At 41.7% G+C, this 20737-nt stretch overlaps 1 protein-coding gene across 1 annotated transcript; it reads left to right on the plus strand.

Annotated features, from left to right (window-relative positions):
• Positions 1 to 1877: 1877 nt before the first annotated feature.
• rabep1 (rabaptin, RAB GTPase binding effector protein 1) lies at positions 1878 to 20388 on the plus strand. The gene is made up of 18 exons (XM_058382793.1): positions 1878 to 2029; positions 5392 to 5520; positions 6826 to 7029; positions 7680 to 7840; positions 8008 to 8127; positions 8309 to 8444; positions 8931 to 9109; positions 9239 to 9349; positions 9659 to 10081; positions 10562 to 10666; positions 11317 to 11433; positions 11598 to 11696; positions 13503 to 13643; positions 13857 to 14046; positions 16480 to 16535; positions 16635 to 16733; positions 17384 to 17500; positions 18307 to 20388. Exons 1-18 carry the CDS (start codon positions 1984 to 1986, stop codon positions 18406 to 18408), a joined length of 2535 nt encoding a protein of 844 aa, XP_058238776.1. The 5' UTR covers positions 1878 to 1983; the 3' UTR covers positions 18409 to 20388.
• Positions 20389 to 20737: the final 349 nt, after the last annotated feature.

Consider the following 20737-nt stretch of genomic DNA (forward strand, 5'->3'; position numbering starts at 1 on the left):
TCCGTCGCACTGCAAATGGCTCACTATGAAAAAAAAAATACTATTGTTCAGCTCTTTATCTGAGGGAACGTCTAAACGTTATACCCTTTATCCCGTTCACAAATAATTCCAAGTAGAACTATTCTAGAACTATCTATGCAAGAACCCGTCTTCTTTTTACTCAGAATTAAAAAAACAAACAAACAAACAAACAAACAAAAATAGTCCTATGTGTTTAGCACAAGTACTATTTACCATTTTTAAAGAAGTAAATATTTCATCAGTTACCTTTATCTTCTTCTGGGATCATAAACTTTCCATGACCGTATAAACGATGGAGACAGAGCGGCTGATTGAAGAGTGTGTGACAGTAGTGACTTAAGTTGTCAAAAAAAAAGAAAAGAAAGAAAAAAAAAAAGCTTCCTGTTGCTCTTCCTTGACACAGATCGTCCCTCCCACAAGAACCGACAGCTGTGTTACTCACAAAATCTTACAATAGTAAGAATGCAACTGTAAAGTCAAGCATGTGTCTATGGAAAAATAAAATATAAATAAATAAATAAATAAACAAATAAATAAATAAAAAGAGGGATGAGAAAAATCACTTAACACTAAAAATGAATAGATAATTAGCTAGTGTAACTAATTTCTAACTCATTTGTGATTTTATAATTAAAAAATATGAGCAGGCTACACACACTGAAGTTCCTTTTTAATGTGTCACATATCATGTAATATCAGCGTTTTATCTGGGCTCACGCTTGATGTTTTCACACGTCTGAATGCTCAGATGGTGTTAGTCGATTGTCTGTAACTAGATTTCTGATATATTTCTCTCTGCCATTGAAATCACAAGTTTATATTCATGCACTCATTTTATTTTGGGCTCGTTTCTATAGCAACAGCTTTCACATGGAAGTGTATGGCAAACACTATACATTATTTGAAACCAACAATAAACAGATTAAAAATATTACATTTTTAAATATTTTTTTTAATATATTTTTTTGACATTATTGGAAAGGAGTCTCTTTGCAGATATGGGAAAGTCTTAATAAATGAAGGAGTTTATACTTTATGTTGTCTTTAAAATTAAGAAATGTAAAGTTATAGTACTCTTGTCCTGTAAGCTATAACAGGACCACACTTGTCTTTGCGAGCATTACACAACAATAAAAGTATCTGTCCTTATATTTTCTGTACCACTTATTCTACGCAGGGAATCTGGAGCCTATCCCATTGAACTCAGGGCACAAGGTAGTAATCAAACCCTCAAACTCAACCACTAAGCCACCATGTAACTATAAATGGTTAGAACTACATCATGTTATTATTGACACATTGCCGTGGATAAAATGCTTTGAGGTTTGCTGTTTTTGGAAAATAATCTACTCTGTGGTGGGAGCGGTAACTCAGTTACATGTCAGGCTACATCACACCACTCCATCACTGATCATCTTCCTGCATCACAGCAACAGCACACTTTATAGTGTTTTATTGTTTACCTGGTGCACAATCAGCATGTCTGATAAACCCAGTAACACCACAGTGCCTAAACTCACACCACAGCAGCACCCAATAACATTAATGTCCAGGATCTAACATGCAAATGATATCTGGCAAGAGGCAGTCCAGTGGTTTAATAAATTCTCCACTGCGACCTATAGGTGACAGTAAATATTTGTATACCTACAAAGTGCACCATAATGGTAGGTTTAGTGGGAAAATTAATATAATACCCTGTTAGTGTAAACCACGGATTTGTTCATTCATTAACGTAAATACTGAAAGGGAACATTGTGAAATGCAAAGAGAGCAAAGCGTAGTATTTTCTTAATAACATCACATCAGTAATATAACCCATCTCCTCCCATTGTGCTCGCGCATGCGCAGTGCGCCTTGTTTCTACAATGACGTTGCCTAGTCTATGGTCGCCTGTTTTGTTTGGCACTCCCTAGTTTTGTTTCTTCGAGCCGGCGATTAAAAGTCTGCCCCGGAGAAGCCATGGCCGAAGAGGCCTCGGGAGCCGCCCGACCGCCCGAGCACGACGGTAAGACCCGTGGGACGCGAAAGGTTTTAATTTACGGCTTATTTCAGGTTGACTCCCTCGCTGTAGGCCTGCGGGCCTGTGCGCGTCCCCGGACTCGGCGGCGCGCAATGAGCCGGTGACGCGCTCGCGCTTAACTATTAGCCTTTCAGCCTCATTTTTTTTATGTCACCAAAGTTGCGGCATTTAAAAAAAATAATATGCCAACAGTCTTAGCATGTGCACTTTTACAGCTGAGCCTCCTAGCATTAGCCAGCCTGCTAGCCCTCTTTGCTAGCGCGAGCCGAGCTGTCACTCTGCTGGTGAACTTTGACAGCATCGATTTCACCCGAGATCTGGGTTTCTGCAGAGATGCAATGTCCGTGCATGATGTTAAAGAACAGATCACTCTTTCACCTTGATGAATTCACCAGGATTTTGATGCATTTCCAGCATTGCACTTGCATGGAGATGCCATGATCCTGTAGGTTGCTCTCTCCTGTGGAGCTCATCAAATCATATGATCTTGACCCTGGGTCTGTACTGATAACACAGTGACACCCTGTACATCATATGAAACCCATTAAAGGAGTGGCTCGTGACATTTACACACCTTTTTAGTGCACTGGATCTATCAGATCTACCAGTATGGTTTTTGGAATTTGGTGCCACTAGTGATCTCCTCACACTGATTTATATTTAAGATATCATGCCATTTAAACAGTTTAAACCTTTTAATAGAGAGAACATGGATAGCTAACCTGAGAATGCACTGGCTCAGTGCTCACACAACTGAACTGCTCACTCTCATTACAGCCATGATGTACTCTCACTTACGGCATACGATATTAGTTTGATTACAAGCTTCGTTGCAATGCATTGTTACATCCAAGTCCGGACAAATGTATATTTGCTTGAGATGATGCCCGTGGTCTGGAATGATTCAGATTAATTGCTTGGTGTACATGCACAGAAGTATAAGTCATCGGAAAGTCCTCTTTATTCCTGATGATTATACGTTGAAAGAATTGTAAAAACTGGACAGTATGCACAAGCACTCATCTTTTGATGACCCGTCCTCCAACCTTGGCAAACCATGTGTTCATGGGCCCTACTTTGCCGTGCTGGAACAAGTTTGGGACAATGAAATTGTAATGCTACAGCATACGAAGACATTCTTTACAATTTTGTGCTTCTGTCTGTGGATTTGTATGTGATGGTGCCCACATACTGTCGGTCATTCAATCTAAAGTAATAGCTTTTATACTAGTACAAGGTTCTATCACATCACAGAATGAAGCCTAGAGAGATTCCCTCATCACCTGACTCTTTGTGGCTTATAAAGGAAGGCATGCTTTAATTTAATTTGTCCCCATTGTTTATTAATCAATCAACGATGAGTGATTGTGTACTTGTTAGATCGTCATGTACTACAACACTTCCTACACGAGTTGATGCATTGTTAGAAGAGCTGGTATGTCCTAAAAGATTGGCCTTTCCAGCTCAAATTGTTATTTTAGCTTGTTTGCTCGTTATTTGCTTACATCGTTAAAAGCATTTCTGAAATTATTTCAAAGTGTTTCAGAGCTTTTTGTGTCTGTCCCTTAGCGTTATGGGCACTGACACATAAGGAGAAAAAGAATGGTTTGGTATTTACAAGAAGAAGGATATTTGATGACTTGTCAATACTGTAAGAAAACACTTAGACAGCTGCAACTCGGACATCCTGTTTCCAAAAACAAATACGTCAACATGAACCGTGGCTCTCGAACCAAACTTAAAGAAACGGGCAATCCTCTTCCCCTTAGGGCTTCAGGCAAGTTCTTGAGTGACAATAGACTTGTCAATGTGGTTTTGTACAGTGTGATAATGTTACTTGTAAAAAATGGTCTAATTTATGTTGCAGGACTGAAAATCGTAATAGCTACGTCGTTTGGGTTGAGGTCACATGATGCTAAATGGAAGTAATATGCGTCCATTAGCTAAAATAGCCATAATAACGGTAATACTGGCTCTGTACAACATTAGTAGGCCATTATTGACGGTACATTAATCACATGGTGTAAGAATGTGATCGAATTCAACGCTGACAGACGTAATGCTCTTAAGCAAGCTGTGATCCATGAACCTCTCATAATAATGCTGTGCCGATGTTTTTAAGCATCCATATTCACCGTTTGTATGCAATATTGTATCAAACATTTACACTGCATGCTCTGTGTGTGTGTGTATATGTATATATATATGTGTGTCCACAACATTTTCCATAAAAGCTGCTTGCTCAATCCAAAATGGAGCACAGAGGTAGTGGTGATGTTTGGAATGAATGCTATCACGCTCTAAGAGTTGCCTTTGGTGCAGTGTTATGTGCATCAAGCAGAGGCGGTTTCTATGATGATTATTTTTTTTAATGAGCATTTCCAGAGTGCCCCAGCTGAGGATGTCGTGGTGGGCTGTTCAGACACCTGAATATTTCCTGTGGCTTTTGTTTGCATGAGATGATCTTGACTATATCGCAAATCAATCAAACAATCTGGCATCTGAAAACTTACAACATGTGAACACTTGGCTCAAATACTTGAGTGTACACCCAGGATCATTTCTTGGTTCATTTGGGAGATGGGGTCATAAAAGTCATAGCTGTAGGGCTAGAGGTTTGTGGACACCTGACCCTCACATCTATACGAGGGTCTTCCCCAAACCGTTGCCAGGAACTGTGATACAGGATATCTTTGTATACTCAAGCATTACAATTTCCCTTTAATGAAACCAGGAGGCCCAAACCAGTGTGTTCCAGCATGACATAAAGCAGGTTCCATAAAAACATGCTTTGCCAAGATTGACAAGTGGAAGAATGTGAGTGTCCTGCACTCTCCTCTCCTCAACCCCAATGAATACCTTTGGGGTAAACTGGAACACCAGCTGCACATCATGCCTCCTCACCTAACTTCACCTCACTAATGCTTTTGTAGCTGAATGAACACAAATTCCCACAGCCACGCTCCAACATCTATTGGAAAGCTTTCCCAGAAGAATGGATGTAGTTATAACAGCAAAGGGGGAATAAATCTGAAACAGGATATCTAGAAAATACATGGGTATAATGGTCAGGTCCACAAACCTTTGGCTATATAGTGTATTTTCCTTTGGTATTAAAGTGAACTGAGTTATAGCTTCCTTACATGATGTGGACGGCACCAGGGTTCATTTAAAGGAAGCCCCAGACCACCATTTTCAAGAGTAACTCAACAAATGTACCTCTTTATTGCCTTAAACCACCCTAATTGGAAAAGGCTGTAGCTCAAAATATTGAGAATTTGAGTTCGCATACTGTTCTTTGATTGGCCTCAATATTCTAATGGTCAACTGTTTTATTGCTGTGGCAGGGCTTCTCCAGCAGCGTATCGAGGATCTGGAGAAAGAGAAGGCTGAGTTCCTCAAGCTCAAACAGCAGCTGGAGATGGAGTTCAATCAGAAGCGTGCCAAATTCAAGGAGCTCTATTTGTCTAAAGAAGGTAAGTGAGTTTGTCGATGAAATGAAATCGTAATATTGAAATACTATAACATGCCAAGGTGTGTTGCGACTTTTGATCCAGTCGATGGTGAGGTTTATCTTGCAGCCTTGAACATCTTGCTCAGGACCCAAACGGTGGTTCTCTGGTAGTCCTGGCCTTCAAACTCGCACCCATCCGATCACTATGTCATATTCTTTATCAATAAGATACCAGACTCTTCATCTCCCTCCACTGCCTGTTCATAACTGGATTACTAGAAGCTAAGAGACACCAGGCATCAGTGCAGTGGTCCATTTAATGAAAAACTCCATCCATCCATGCAACAGCTGGGAACACAAACAATACAAGTTCATGTTGAGATTGAAAGGAAGTGAAACCTGTCTTAAAATGTACCCAAATAAATTTCCATCACTCTATTTCTACCACATCATTATTGCCAGATTGACTTCTCAAACTCGGCCGCGTTTTTTGCACATTGGATGGATATGCTAATTCGTGCAAATGGTCCAGTGCACATTCGCTATGTTTACCTTCAAATGCGGTGAATGGAGAGATTCACACTTTATATTTTGAGAGCAGTGACATTTTCCTCAAAGCCCACTTTAATATATATACTCTCATTAAAAAGACTGAGGGTGAAGTCCAGTAGCGTAAGCTGTCTACCATCTAAAATCCCAGACAAACCATGACATGAAAAGGAAAGTGCTTCCCCTTTTTAATGACACATTTTAGCTAAAGCGTGATGGTTGAGTGCAGATATGCAAATCAATACGCTGTCAATGCTGGCATGGTTATTTCCTGAAGGCAGCGATGCGGACTTCCGAATCGTTCCACATCTAAAAGCAACTAGTGAAAACCTTTGCGATATATGTTGATTTTTTTCATCTTGTGTGTTTAGACTTGTGTAAAAACCAAATGAATAGTGGTGTAATTGTCATCTTTCTTAAACGATGTGTCTTAAACAAGCACCAAAAACATTTGTTTACCCACAAACAAGCCTCCATAGTGCTGGAAAAGCACTTCCAGGCAAATGAGGCAGTTTGGAAAGAAATACGTTTCTGAGCTGCTTTTCCCACTTTTGCACTGATTAACCAACAGAACCTGGTCGGAGTCCTGCTTCAAATGACCTTTGAGTCTAAAACAAAAGCCTCAAATGATTAAATTATAGCCTTTCATTTCCCATTAGATAAATCTCACCAAATGCCATCTACGTCTCGCCTCTTTGTTTAGCGTGCAGCTGGTATTCTCGACACGGTTCTTGAAAATTGAAGCTTTCATTATTTTTTTTATTTTTTTTTAATCCAGAGGAGCTGAAGCGTCGGGCGGTGTCTCTGGAAAGCGCCCAGGCAGAGCTGAGCCACATGCAGAGCCAGCTGGCCGACGCCAAAGCCGAGATGGAGAACATCAAAGCCGTGGCCACCGTCTCGGAGAGCACAAAGCAGGAGGCCATCGACCAGGTCAAGCAGCAGTGGCAGGAGGAAGTGGCATCCTTACAGGCCATCATGAAAGGTCGGCATCCACTGAAATCCAAACGCATTTGGTTTAGATTTTATTAAGCAATGGACCCTGGCTGACTGGAAAAAAATCATTGTGGTTTTGTGCTATTTCCTAATGTATCTTTGGAACTACGGCTTTAAAAAATTTTTAAAGAGGAAGCTGATAATACCAACTTTACTAATGCTGATAATACCAACTTTGAATACTAGACATATTTACGAGGTTGGACAAATTTGTAGCTGAAATATTCCCTAGACTAAGTGCTTTGTGGGTTGCTTTTACTTAGCACTGGTCAACTTTGAGGTGAATTCTCAGAGCTCGTTGTTATATAGGCAGCATTACCATTTCATATTTTCTGTCAGTATTTGGAGCCAGCTATGGAGCTAGTTCATATTTTCTAGAATGAGAAGATATTCTTATATTTTTACATACTTCTATACTGTTTTTATACACAAGTCTATTATATAAAGAACATGGACATGGATTAGTTTTCAACTAATCAGCATTAATGTTTCTGTTGCTATGACAACAACTAATATATATATATATATTTTTTTTTTTATAAATTAAAAAGTGTGTGATTTTTCTTCATGTATGATATTTGGAGTTGTAGCACAACTACAGCAAGTTTCAGAAAGGAAAATTTCCCCGTCTGTGTTCAGACACGTTGCGGGAGTACGAGGTGCAGTTTCACCAACGTTTAGATCAGGAGCGAGCGCAGTGGAATCAGTACCGCGAAGGGGTCGAGAGAGAGCTGGCCGAACTGCGGCGCCGTCTCTCCGAAGGTCAGGTGGAAGAGAACCTGGAGAACGAGATGAAGAAGGTCAGTGAAAATGGCTAACATTTCCTGCAACTGCATAGCGGGTTAAGCCGGTTCCAGTTGTTTGAGAACTTTTTAAGAAAACGGGTTAATTTTAGCGTGCGCTAGTCATGTTTTCTTAGAATAAGGGGGGAAAAAAAGTGACTGAGCGGAAACTGGTTTCCCTTCAGGCGCAGGAGGACGCAGAGAAACTTCGCTCTGTGGTGATGCCAATGGAGCATGAAATCGCTGCTCTGAAGGCCAAGCTGACGAGCGCAGAAGAGCGGGTTAAGGAACTTGAGGCAGCTAAGGTCAGCTTTCAGGAAGTGAAAGTCACCCTGCTTCTTTTGATTATTGGGTTCTTTTTCTTTTCTGAGTTAGTATAAAAATGTCTGATTTTGACCTTCCTATACAAATAAATCTGTACAGATTGTAAAACCATGTTATATATCCTATAAAGGAAGGACATGTTTTGATATTCTTGCTTCACAGGTGAAAGAGCTCAACCATGTCCTCGAGGCTGAGAAGTCGTGCCGGACCGATTTAGAGATGTACGTTGCTGTCCTCAATACCCAGAAATCTGTCCTCCAGGAGGACGCAGAGAAGCTTCGGAAAGAGCTCCATGAAGGTGCGTTTTTAGCGTTATTGATCCATCCTTAACGCTCTCACTGTGTGTTTCCTTCAGTACTAATTAAGCTGTTGCACCAGTCCTAATAATAAACGTGGTTAGGATCATTTTCATATTTTTCAGATGTGTGTGTGTGTGTGTGTGCTTAGTGGTTAGCATGTTTGCCTCGCACCTCCAGGGTCTGGGGTTCAATTCCCACCTCCACCCTGTGTGTGCATGATCTCACTGTGCTTCGGGGGTTTCCTCCGGATACTCGGGTTTCCTCCGTTAGTGCAAAGACATGCATTGGTGCAGCTCTAAATTGTCTGTTGTGTGTGAATGGGTGTGTGTGATGGGTTTTGTACCCTGTCTAGATTGTCCCCCGCATCCTTTGCGATAGACTCCTGGTTCCGCGTGACACTGTGTAGAATAAGTGGTACAGATGTTAGATGGATAGATGAATGGATGGCTATCAGCTGTAAAATAAATCTGTGTGTGTGTGTGCAGTGTGTCACATGTTGGAGCTCGAGCGTCAACAGCACAACCAGTTGAAGCACACTTGGCAGCGTGCCAACGACCAGTTCCTGGAGTCGCAGCGGCTGCTGATGCGAGACATGCAACGCATAGAAAGCGTGCTGAGCTCTGAACAGCTGCGCCAGGTCGAGGAGATGAAGAGGAGGGACCAGGTACAACAGCACACCATTTTGGCAAACAGACGTCTTTGTGATGCATTATAATTACATTTGTTTTCACTTTGGGGGCAAATCAAATGCTCCCACCGATGTTTATTGATATGAACAACATGTTTTATTCAGGAGGAAGACGAGAAGGAGCGGCTCAGTCAGGCTCAAGAAGCCGGCGAGGATGATGGTGCCGACCACACGGAGGCTGCAGAGGACTCTTTCCTCGGCCTTTCTATAGAAGAGGTACCGAATTCACAAAAATAGTACGACAAAACTTGCTTTTTTGACTTGCATATGTGAAAAAATATATAAATTTGAAATAGTCGATGATTGAATTGCTTATGATAAGTTTTGCGTTATAATCCAGCTTTCCTTCAATGTGTCTAAACTAATCCAGTGCTCAGGTATGTTTATTATGAATTAGGACAAGCAGTAAATCTTGCATGTGGAACTAAGCCCTGCTTTGTTAAACTTTCTCATTTTATTGCCTACAATAAAGGTACACAAGGTCCAGAATCTCCTAAACTGTGTCTTCTGTGCCTCTCACGTCAGTCCCACCTGAACCATAGCATCCACAGCTCGATACACTCGCTGGACGAGGACAGGCCCGACTCGTGCGACCCCTGTAGAGACAGCCTCCGTCGTGTGCAGTCCACAGACAGCCTGGGCTCGTCCGGAAACACTCTGCAACCTCAAGGACTCAACCACAAAGCCAAATCAGCCAGCAACCTTGACGAGTCGGAGTTCGGCCCGCTGGTCGGGGCCGAGTACGGCCCCTCTGTGGCACCCTCCATCGGCTCCCTCCCTTTCCTCCTCACCAAGGACCAGGAGAAGGCCATCAAGGCCATGACACCAGAGCAGGAGGAGACGGCGTCACTGCTCTCGAGCATCTCGCAGCGTATCGACGCCGCTTACCTGCCTCCAGCCGGATACCGATTGGTCAGTGACTCGGAGTGGAATCTGCTACAGCAGGAGGTAGGAAATGAAAATGACAGTAAAATGTGTGTGAATAATATTTGATTGAAATGAGATGTGATGGCAATTAGCGCGCAGTAGTAGGTAAGAGGATAAGGTCATGCAGAAGTGCCCTTTGAACAGGAATACACTGGAGAGAAAAATGAACATGAATGTCCTAATCTTTTGATTTCAATCCATTTCAAGCATGTGACTGTGTGGAAGACCCCTAACTGAGGAAGTCACAAATAAAATGTAACCGTTGCTGGCAGCGTGATTATAATGTCATCTGAGCTCTTGTATACCAGCCACATGACAAATCAAAACCATCTGAATGTTCCTTAATTAGGATGCTTTCACACGATCCACTGTCATTTGTACTCAACATTAAAGAGCAGATTCATGTCCCTAATACATCTGGTATTTTTTTGCATTTGGTAAGATTATGGAAAAACATATAACAGTAATAAAGACTCTTTGTAACGTGTGTGTTTTGTTCAGCTGAAGAATGCGGGGAGGAAGTTGGGCCGGCGTTGTGATATGTGCTCTAATTATGAGAAGCAACTTCAGGTCATTCAGGGGCAGGAGGCGGAGACACGAGATCAGGTCAGACTCATGCTTCACTTTTTTAAAAATAAGAAACAAAAAAAAAATATGCATCTATAACATTCATTGTTCTGCTGTGGGTCATACCTTGGCGATGGCCTACAGCCAATGAGAGAGCGAGATACAGGGCAGCGGTTTTATCAGAATAAATACGCTTTACAATAGCTTCAAACAGAAATAAAGCAGAAATATTTCCATGACCAGCCGCAGCAGCACATTGCAAAATTATTCATTATACATAATGCACAATCCTTGACTGTTTGGCTCACGAACTTTTTGCATGGTATCATTTCCAGTCTTGCGCGAGAACTCTGATCTCAAGTGTGATCTTGCATTATTTCCTTATTATTTGTCACGTATGATCGGTTGTGAAACGCAGTTTTTGGATCAGGGTTGTCGGTGATTCTTCCTATTGTGAAGTCATGCAGTGTGAAACCTGAAGAACCGGCCTACCATCGAAGCTCATCGAGTTAATCACACAAAAAGGGTCGTGATTAAAAAATGTAATCTATTGACAGCCCTAATATATATATTTATATGTGTGTGTGCACGTGTGTGTGTGTGTGTGTGTGTGTGTGTAAAATATACAATCTATTTTGTTCTGTTGGTCGAAAGTTCTGGAGTAAAAAAAAAAACCCTGTCCTGTTCAGGTGAAGAAACTACAAGCCATGCTTCGGCAGGCCAACGATCAGCTAGAGAGGACGATGAGCGAAAAACAAGAGTTGGAAGACTCGATGAAGCAGGGCCACGAAGAAACCAACGCTAAGGTATTAAACATTTGCCTCAACCTCCGCAGACAGACAATCACTCAGACAGACGACCGTGGCACCAGTGACACAATAGCGTTTCACCTTATCATTTAACAGTGATTAAAAATCACACACACACAGTGGAACAAGTGCATCATACCCGCCTCTGTTGTGTCCTGAAGGTCTCGGCGTTGATGCAGAAAGTCCAGGAGTCAGAGTCGATGCTGAGCACACTCCAGCAAGCCTTCAGCCAGGCCAAGAGGAACACCCAGGAACAGATGGTACAATTAGACACACACACACACACACACACACACAAAAAAAAAAAACACTAAATGACTTATATGCCGGTATTTGGCTTTAATAGAAGGTTTTGTATTTAGTTCTTGTACCAGTTTGACTCATGATGATGATAGAGATGACTTTGACTGCGTCTATGCGTCATCATCATCATCATCAGGTATCATAATCGGTAGCAGTAGGACACATGATATCCAGAGTGTGATATCCACACTCTCTAAACAAAACTTTTATGTATTACATGGACACTAAGCATAAATAATCAGGAAAAAAACAGAGCTGCTAGCCCCGCCCCCATGATACAATTATTTCCATATCGTCTTGCTACAAGTCTTTGGTTACTGAACTGGTTCCCAATGGAAAGAGAATATTCTTTTGGTGTGAAAGATTCAATTACTTTGTACAATCAATCAATTAATAATTAAATAAATAACCTATAGTGCAAGTTATCTATTTTGATTTGTGCTGATGCAGTGCTGTAATAGAAATCATCAGCTCTGTTCCTCTGTTCTGTTCTTTCCTGTACTTTCCTAAAGGTTAATATTGCACTCGCTGTAATAAACGTCACGTTACTCGTGTTTTACGAGCACAAGATTTTATTGCGCTTGGGAGAGTTCACTCCATTCCACTACATTTCGGCCACACCTCTGTCTAAGTAAACACTTCTGAAGTTAGGGGAACATGTAGGAACCTACAGTAGAACAACTCCTCATCAGAAACGCTTCCATTAAAGAAAGAAACCGTCAGTGTTCATTGAAATAACCGACAAAAGTAATAATGACTAAAAACAGTGACGGATGTTGCGATCTGATACTGATACCGATATCTGTCGCTTCAATTTTGTCATCAGTTTTCCCCTTGCGGCCACGTCCAGGGAGGTTGGCTACAGTCCCGTGGACCTAAAACGTCTGAATAATTTGTGCAACTGTAGTCACGCTGCTTGGAGATGGTCTTATAGCCTTTTAACATTTAACACGCTTGTTTAACTTTCTCCTTAGCTTTCTGTGGTCCATGTTCAGTGTGGTGCACACCATGACCCCAAACAGCACTACTTTTCACCCTTTAATTATTATTACTTTTGCCAATTTCGAGCAATTTCAATGACCATTGTGGGTTTTTTCTTTCTTTAATGGAAGAGTATTAGCAATTTTGTCCAATATTCTTGGGCATAATTAATAATCGACACTTTTTAAAGGTTAAAAACGGCTTCCCGCAGTTTCAATAGAGCCTAAATGCTCTGTTAGAGCTTCTGAAGTCCATAGTTTAAATACCACAATGGCTTTGCCTTCGCTAGAAGCAAGAAGCACTCAATTACTGCTTGTCAAAAAGGAGTTCTCAGCAATCACTGGTTGAACAATGGCTGCTGAGAAAATCACACACACACACACACAGCAGAGCAGAGCAACTGCATCCAGAGCAGCTGGGTAGAGTATTGAAATCTGCTGTGCTGCTCTATGTGGTTCATTTAACAAGTCGTGCATTCCTTCGGTTTAGACGACACAAAAACAATTGTGTGAGAGACAACATGGAGTTTCAGTGCTTCTAGTCAAGGTTATGCATGTGTATATAAATAGTGCTTTTCTTCTCAAAAGCCAGCGCTATAGGGGGCAGACAGAATGTAGCTGGTTTTTTGTCATGATAGACATATATTCTCTCTCTATATATATATATATTAGAGTGAGCATGTCACGAGAGACTATTTCTTTTAAATCAGCTCAAAACGCGCTCTAGTTCTAAAGCACCCGAATATGGCATAAAAATGTACTTGTGTGTGTGTGTGTATTTAGGCTGTGTTGCTGAAGTCCCGGGAACAGGTGGCTGAGGAGCTGAGCAGACTGCAGAGAGAAAACGAGAGTCTACAGGGCAAACACAGACTTCACCTGACGCTGCAGCAGGAAGAGAATTTCCAGATGCCTGCAACCATCCAGGTACTGCCGAGATCTATATTTACAAACAGAGCTGCTAAACAAAATGGATATCGAAGCTGATGTCCTTCTGTATTCTAAATGGATTAAAAAACATACCTGTGCTAATTACAAAAATTGTCAAGGCAGTGTTATTTTATATGTATCCATGTAGCTCATAAATCATGGATTCTCAGAGTAAAGGGTCTTAAAAGTTCAATGTTCTTCACTCCAAAGGAGCTCCAGTCTCTAGTGCTGCAGTACCGTGAGGACATCGTCTCGGTGCGCACGGCATCCGAGCACCTGGAAGAAAAACTGAAGGCCGAGATCTTGTTCCTGAAGGAACAGATCCAGGCAGAGCAGTGCCTCAAAGAGAACCTCGAGGACACACTACAGCTGGAGATCGAGGGCTGCAAAGAGGAGATTGGTGAGTGTGTGTGTGTGTGTTTCGTTGAAGCTTCAGGGATTTATAATGATAAGACCTGTGTGTGTATAGAAGAAAAGCAACCAGATGGTTGGAACAGATCCATTGAGCTTGTATTAGGGAAAGAGGTTGAGGTTGGCATTGAGATTTGAAGCTGGTTGCACCAACAGGATTGATTCCTGATCATACAATAAAATGGGTGGAAAATGAAGGCAGTCAATGAAGGCAGTCTAGACTGTTCCGTCCATTTAACGTTTTCTTTTCCAGTTTACGCACAGGCTAATTCCTTCATGTCGAATCATAACGACTTTACAAATTGTCTGCACATGCAAAAGTACTCAGAGATGCTTACTTCCCTCCTACCCGAGTCCGTAATTGGCTAGCGTGGCTCTGATTGACAGGACAGTGCAGGTCCAGTTAAGTTATTCTGAACCCTTGATTTCTCAAGCGAACATTTAAACCACAGCTCGTCAACTGGCACCACCATGAACGTCAACAAAAATCATCCAGCAAATTCTTCTCCATTTTCAATCTGCATTTATTTCCGTCAAAGCTCCCTGTTATAAATTATTTCGCTGCCCCCTAGTGGTTTGGAGCATCCTAGAAAGGTTCCTTTTGAGTGAAATGACCATGCATTTGTTTGTTGTTGCGGTTCAATCAGAGATTGTTAAGAAATGAATTTCTTGCATAATGCCCAAACAAAAAGGAAGACCCAGTTCCTCTCGTCTACTCTGATTCAAATCTTTGTTTTTCCCCCTCCTCATCTCCTCCTTCCTCTCCCACCATTGGGGACATTCAGACATCCTGGAAGGTATGATTCACTGGCTGACTGTAGTGCGTGTGTCTCGGCTGTCTGTCTCTACACTGGTAGTAACTAATGCCATTTTAACACTCGGCGTACACAGCGCAACATCACATTAATCTCACCGTGTTTCTGAGTGACGGCACCGCTTGCACATCTGCAGGAAAAACATCTAGCAGTATGGCTGTGTGTTTAGACCAAACCTTTCTGTAGCATGTTCACGTGTGTTCACGTCAGTCACGTTTGTTTCCATGTCATAAATATTAGTAAGAAAGGTTATTGTGCGTTTTGGGACACCCCTACAAATCATTGAATTCAGGTGTTGTTTTTCAGGGGTTGGCCCCTTAGTTCCAGTGAAAGGAACTCCTAATGCTTCAGACATTTTGGATAGAACACCACTGGGATGAATTAAAGTGGAGACTGTGAGCCACACCTTCTCGTCCAACATCAGTGCCTGACCTCACAAATGCATTTCTAGTGGAATGGTCAAAAATTCCCATAAACGCAGAAGAGTTCCCAGAACAGTTGAAGGTGTTATAGCTGTAAAGGGTGGGACATCTCCATATTACATTCATGTGCATGTACAGGCAGGCTCACAGTCTCCTCTCTAATTCATCGCAAAGCTGTTCTATCAAGTTGAGGTCAGGACTCTGTGAAGTTCCTCCACACCAAACTCGCTCATCCATGTCTTTATGGACCTTGCTTTGTGCACTGGTGTGCAGTCATGTTGGAACAGGAAGGGGTCATCCCCAAACTGTTCCCACAAAGTTGGGAGCATGAAATTGTCCAAAATGTCTTGGTATGCTGAAGCATTAAGAGTTCCTTTCACTGGAACTAAGAGGCCGAGTCCAACCCCTGAAAAACAACACCTGAATTCAATGATTTGGAGGGGTGTCCCAAAACCTTTGGCAATCTAGTATATCTTGTAGAAGGCTGGAGATGAATTGCTTATAGAATGAAAGACTTGCTTAAATACATTAGGGAAAGGAAATCACGCTGTTCTAGAAGAATAATCAACAAAGTGACAGAGTTGATTATTTTCCAATAGAATCTCATCCTGTTGTGTTTTATTCCTCTTATACCACAGCTGTTTTCCCAACAGTGACATCGATATAACAGGATGAGATTATCACATACGTTAGAGCAGCTGTAAACATCTGTTCCCTCATTATCCATCTTTCGAATAAAACAAAATTTGCAGCTTCAGACTGAGAAACTAATCATTTTCATGGGGGGACATTTCCAGAGACACTGGAACCTCCTTCCAAAAAAATATAAAATAAATGATCAGGTTGTCCACCTTATCAACAAGGATTTTTTTTTTTTGTTAAATTGCATATAAAATAAATCTTTGTGTATGTTGTTACTATAGAATCTATAACAAGTGTGTTAATAGAAACCTTGCAGTCTGAGTTACTGTTATAGGAGCATCATCTGACCAATCGGATTTGAGAATTCAGCAGCGAGCGCTGTGGTATAATTTCATCGTCTCTATGTGATGCACTAAAATCGAGCCAGCACTAACGTTGTTCTGGATGATGTTCTGTCTTACTAATGGGACATTTCACCACGATCTTAATTCTAGTGCTACATGCTGATTATATTCAGTGCTGAACTCTGCACTTCTCTTCCAGCGTCCTTCTCCAGCCTGAAGACGGAGCTGGAACGAGTCAAGAATGAAAAAGAGCAGGTAAACAACCCCAGCTTAAATGAATCGAAGTAAATTGGATTGTAAGCTGATTGAATTTAGCTGATCCTGAACAGATCTGTTTTGTTCCACCGTGAACAGCTAGAGAGCAGTCTGGCGGAGAAGAGCCAAGCATTGGAAAGTATCCAGGGGCTGAAAAGCAGCTTGGAGGAACAGCTCAAAGATGCCCTGTCCAGCAAGGTGCGATTATGTGAACAGGACAACAGCAGGGATTCGCTCATAAACATGTTCTGCTTAGAATTGCTAACACAGACATTTTAACCTAACCTCAATTTGCATGATTTGGAGCTTTATTCAATGTTACACCTGATTAAATGTCATTTTGCTGACTATAAATCACTTTTATTCGTTGGAACACCAATGTCATTGTGTCCATTTTGGAAACCTGTGTATAACTAACCAGTCAGATTACTACCTTTAAGATCCTGAAGCCTGTGACAAGATCTGTGAATCTTTGTGATTCAGATCTGTCTAACGAATCAGATCATTTGATTCGGTTCACCGAGAAGAGTCGACTCCTTCGGCTCCTGAACAGCATTTTACTTAGCAAAAGGTCGTCGAATAAACAATGAGAAGTCACACGACTTCCACACACCAATTGGACTGACAACAAAAGATTGAAATAAAGACATCCGATAAGGCGAGCCAAACGAATCTGACTCACTGAGAAGAGACATATAATCCCCTTCACTAAATCAATCTGACACCGTGTGTAGTGCCATGTGATACTGAGACCAATCACTGACAGCGATCAAAACCCACATAAAAACCCTTCAGGAAAAGCGGCTAGCTCTGAAAGAATTTTTCTTTTTCTTTTTTTAATAAAACAGACAGCCCTAGAAAGTCAAGTGTTCGAGGAAAAGGACAAAGCACAAAGACTACAGACAGAGCTGGATGTCAGTGAGCAGGTCCAGAGAGACTTTGTCAAGCTTTCACAGACTCTACAGGTAAATATTACTTTGTTTATGTCTGTTAAATGAATTAAACTGACTTAACCTAATCAATGATTGAGCATCCTGGGGACGGCAAGAATACACCGAACAGGCATAACATTATGACCACCTGCCTACTATCATGTTGGTCCCCCTTTTACTGCCAAACAGCCCTGACTGCACTGTGTATTCTGACACCTTTCTATCAGAACCAGCATTAACTTCTTCAGCACTCTGAGCAACAGTAGCTCGTCTGTTGGATCGGATCACACGGGCCAGCCTTCTCTCCCCATGTGCATCAGTGAGCCTTGGCCTCGTCACCAGTTCACTACTGTTCCTTCCTTGGACCACTTTTGATAGATACTGACCACTGCAGACCGGGAACACCCCACAAGAGCTGCAGTTTTGGACACACATCAAACTCGCTCAAATCCTCAAAAACACTTGTCCATTTTTCCTGCTTCTAACACATCAACTTTGAGGACAAAATGTTCACTTGCTGCCTAATAACAGGTGCCATGATGAGATCATCAGTGTTACTCACTTAACCTCTCAATGGTCATAATGTGCCTGATTGGTGTATTTATCTCTTAAGATCCTTCAGTGCACTGTATGAACTTCCCTTTCATTTTTAAAATAAGTTTCTTTTTTAAAGTGTAGGCAGATAATGTGGAGGCTTCTTTACGTACATTGTGCTGTTATTGGAAATGAATCAACTTCTAATAGTAACTACACTTCACATTTTCCACCACACAAACACACACACACACCAAGTGTTACACGTTTCCTTATGTTTTTTTCCTTTTCTTCTTTTCTCTCAGGTCCAGTTGGAGAGAATCAGGCAGGCGGACTCTTTAGAGCGAATCCGCGCCATCCTTAATGACACCAACCTGACAGACATCAGCCAGCTTCCTGAGACATGATACTTCATCTTCATCAATCAGCCTTCTTTCTTTCTCTTTCTTCCTTCACACACACACCACACACGTTTCTCAGATCTCCCAGCACCTTAGTGCATCTCCTCCAGCCCTTGCTGAGGGGCAGGACACTAGCAATGAGGTGGCTTGCTTTTTTTTTTTTTATTATTATTATTATCATTATTATTTTCTTTAAAAAAAAAAAACACTCAAACCGAAACAAAGGGTCTGACACGTGAGAGAACACTACGACTATTTACTACGGCTCTTAGAGCATGTGACTAAATGTGAAACGTCTCTGTGTGTCTTTCCTCACCATGCTTCACTCCGTTCCTGGTCTACTTTCTTCTTCGCCATCCGCTGAGCCTAATAGACGGGGACTTAGGAAGGATCCTGCTAGTAGTATTTTGTACATACGTGTGTATACGGAATATATGTATATTGCGTTAAGTTCATTTGGCCGTACGTGCGTCCGTGACTCATTTCATAGGTCTAACCCGGGCTGTGTCAGTATTCTTTCCCCATCTCGTCCTTTGCTTTTAAAGGATTTCCTACAGCAGACAAATCGAGGACGTCTCCGCCGACAGACGGCGATTTTTCAACCTCGTGGTCTGTCTGCTGGGTCTGATGACATTTGTAGTTTTTTTTTTTTTCCTGTCCTCCATGTCTGACCCTTCATCGACTCACAGCAAACCGATTCGATCTGCAGAGACGGCTTTAAGGTCGAACGACAGGCCACTAAAGCGTGTAGCCGCTGCCATGTTCCGATGTCCAGTGACCCTCTGTAGAGCTGAGGTGATGACCGTGTTCATCGGTAATATAGGAAAACCTCGTGTTTGCGCTGCACGTGCAACCGGTTCGAGCGACAAATCTTGCATGGATTCTTCCTAAACACTTGATCTAGTTCGTGATCACTTCAGGGATGGACAAATCCTGAGTTTATCTCATTAAAAAAAAAAAAAAAAACCGAACACGCTACAATATACAGTGGAATAACGAATCCCTGCCTAATCTGCTAGCTATGCTAGCTTTTTAAAATAAAAAAAAATCACGCTAAATAATACGCTGAATTTCCAAACGAATAAATAATGCATAAAAAAAGTGTAAGATGTAGTGTTTCTCTTTCTTTATTTTTTTATGAACTGATCGAAGTAAAAAAAAAAAAAAATGTAAATAAAAGTCCTGATGCGTTTTCGACACCCATGTCGTCACCGTTTAGCGATTTGTCCACTCCTGCAATGTGACTCAGAGGAGGTGGTGTAGTAATAAGGGCACATGGTGTAAATGTGTACGAATTACACAAACCTCTTGAGCTCTGCTGAATTTCTTTCTGAAACGCAGCTGTGATTTAAAAAACACGGTGTGGAAATCACAGTTCCAGTCAGTGACCCCTCTCCGTGAGGTGTGGCGACACGTTTAGCCGAGCGTTTCGGAGCAAAACGTCTTTAAACACGAACTCCATTTCATAATTATTCACCGATGAAACGCGGCTTGCTCCTTTCCTCTGTCGTCGGAGAGTTTACACCAAACCGCTGCTGATTTGATTCGATCTGTGAGCAGCACTTCCTGGTCTGAAGTGTTTAGGATCATTTTAAACTAATCTCGTCTTTCTTTCTCTTTTTAATTCCCTGGAAAACCCAACACTCGACACACACACAGGTGTGGTTTTTTGTTTTGCTGCTGCTCTCCCGCGTGAGTCTATTTGATAGGAACATGACCCCGAGACACGCGTCTACTTTCTAACTACCTTTTACAAACTATTCATGAAGCTCTAAACGACACAATAATTCTATCGTGTGTGTGGATTCATTGGAGTGACCAGTTCATTTCCCTCTAATCCAGTATGATTTTATGGTTCTACTTGCTTTGTGGAAAACCCCCGACATCATTAGCGGGTGTCGTTCTGTTCGCATGGAAGATTTATATACTGTACTGTGTACATATCTCTGTACATATCTAATAAACCGAACTGTACTTAAAGCACAACCGGAAACTCGGATCATTTGTCACACATGAGCTCACCTTGATAATCCTTACATAATGTATGACAGTGAACAGTGTGGCTGTGAAGGTGCTCTACTAAAGATGCACCTCTAGTTGCGAACGAGGCCGTAGATAAACCAAAAAACACACAGGACGACGCAACCGCTTCCGGGCTAGAGGCCTCCTGCTCATTGTGTCAGTGCTATGCTTCAGTTTGCAGAAGGAAGTGATGGCTTTCTATTATGATGATCAAAAATAGCTTTTGTGCCATAAAAAGTAAAATATTAGCAATGCTATAAAAAGAGTGCTATTAAAACAAACAAAGGTCATAGCTAATCTTATCCAAGTCTTA

This window comes from Hemibagrus wyckioides, linkage group LG28, assembly GCF_019097595.1.
Source record: "Hemibagrus wyckioides isolate EC202008001 linkage group LG28, SWU_Hwy_1.0, whole genome shotgun sequence".
Taxonomy (NCBI): Eukaryota; Metazoa; Chordata; class Actinopteri; order Siluriformes; family Bagridae; genus Hemibagrus; species Hemibagrus wyckioides.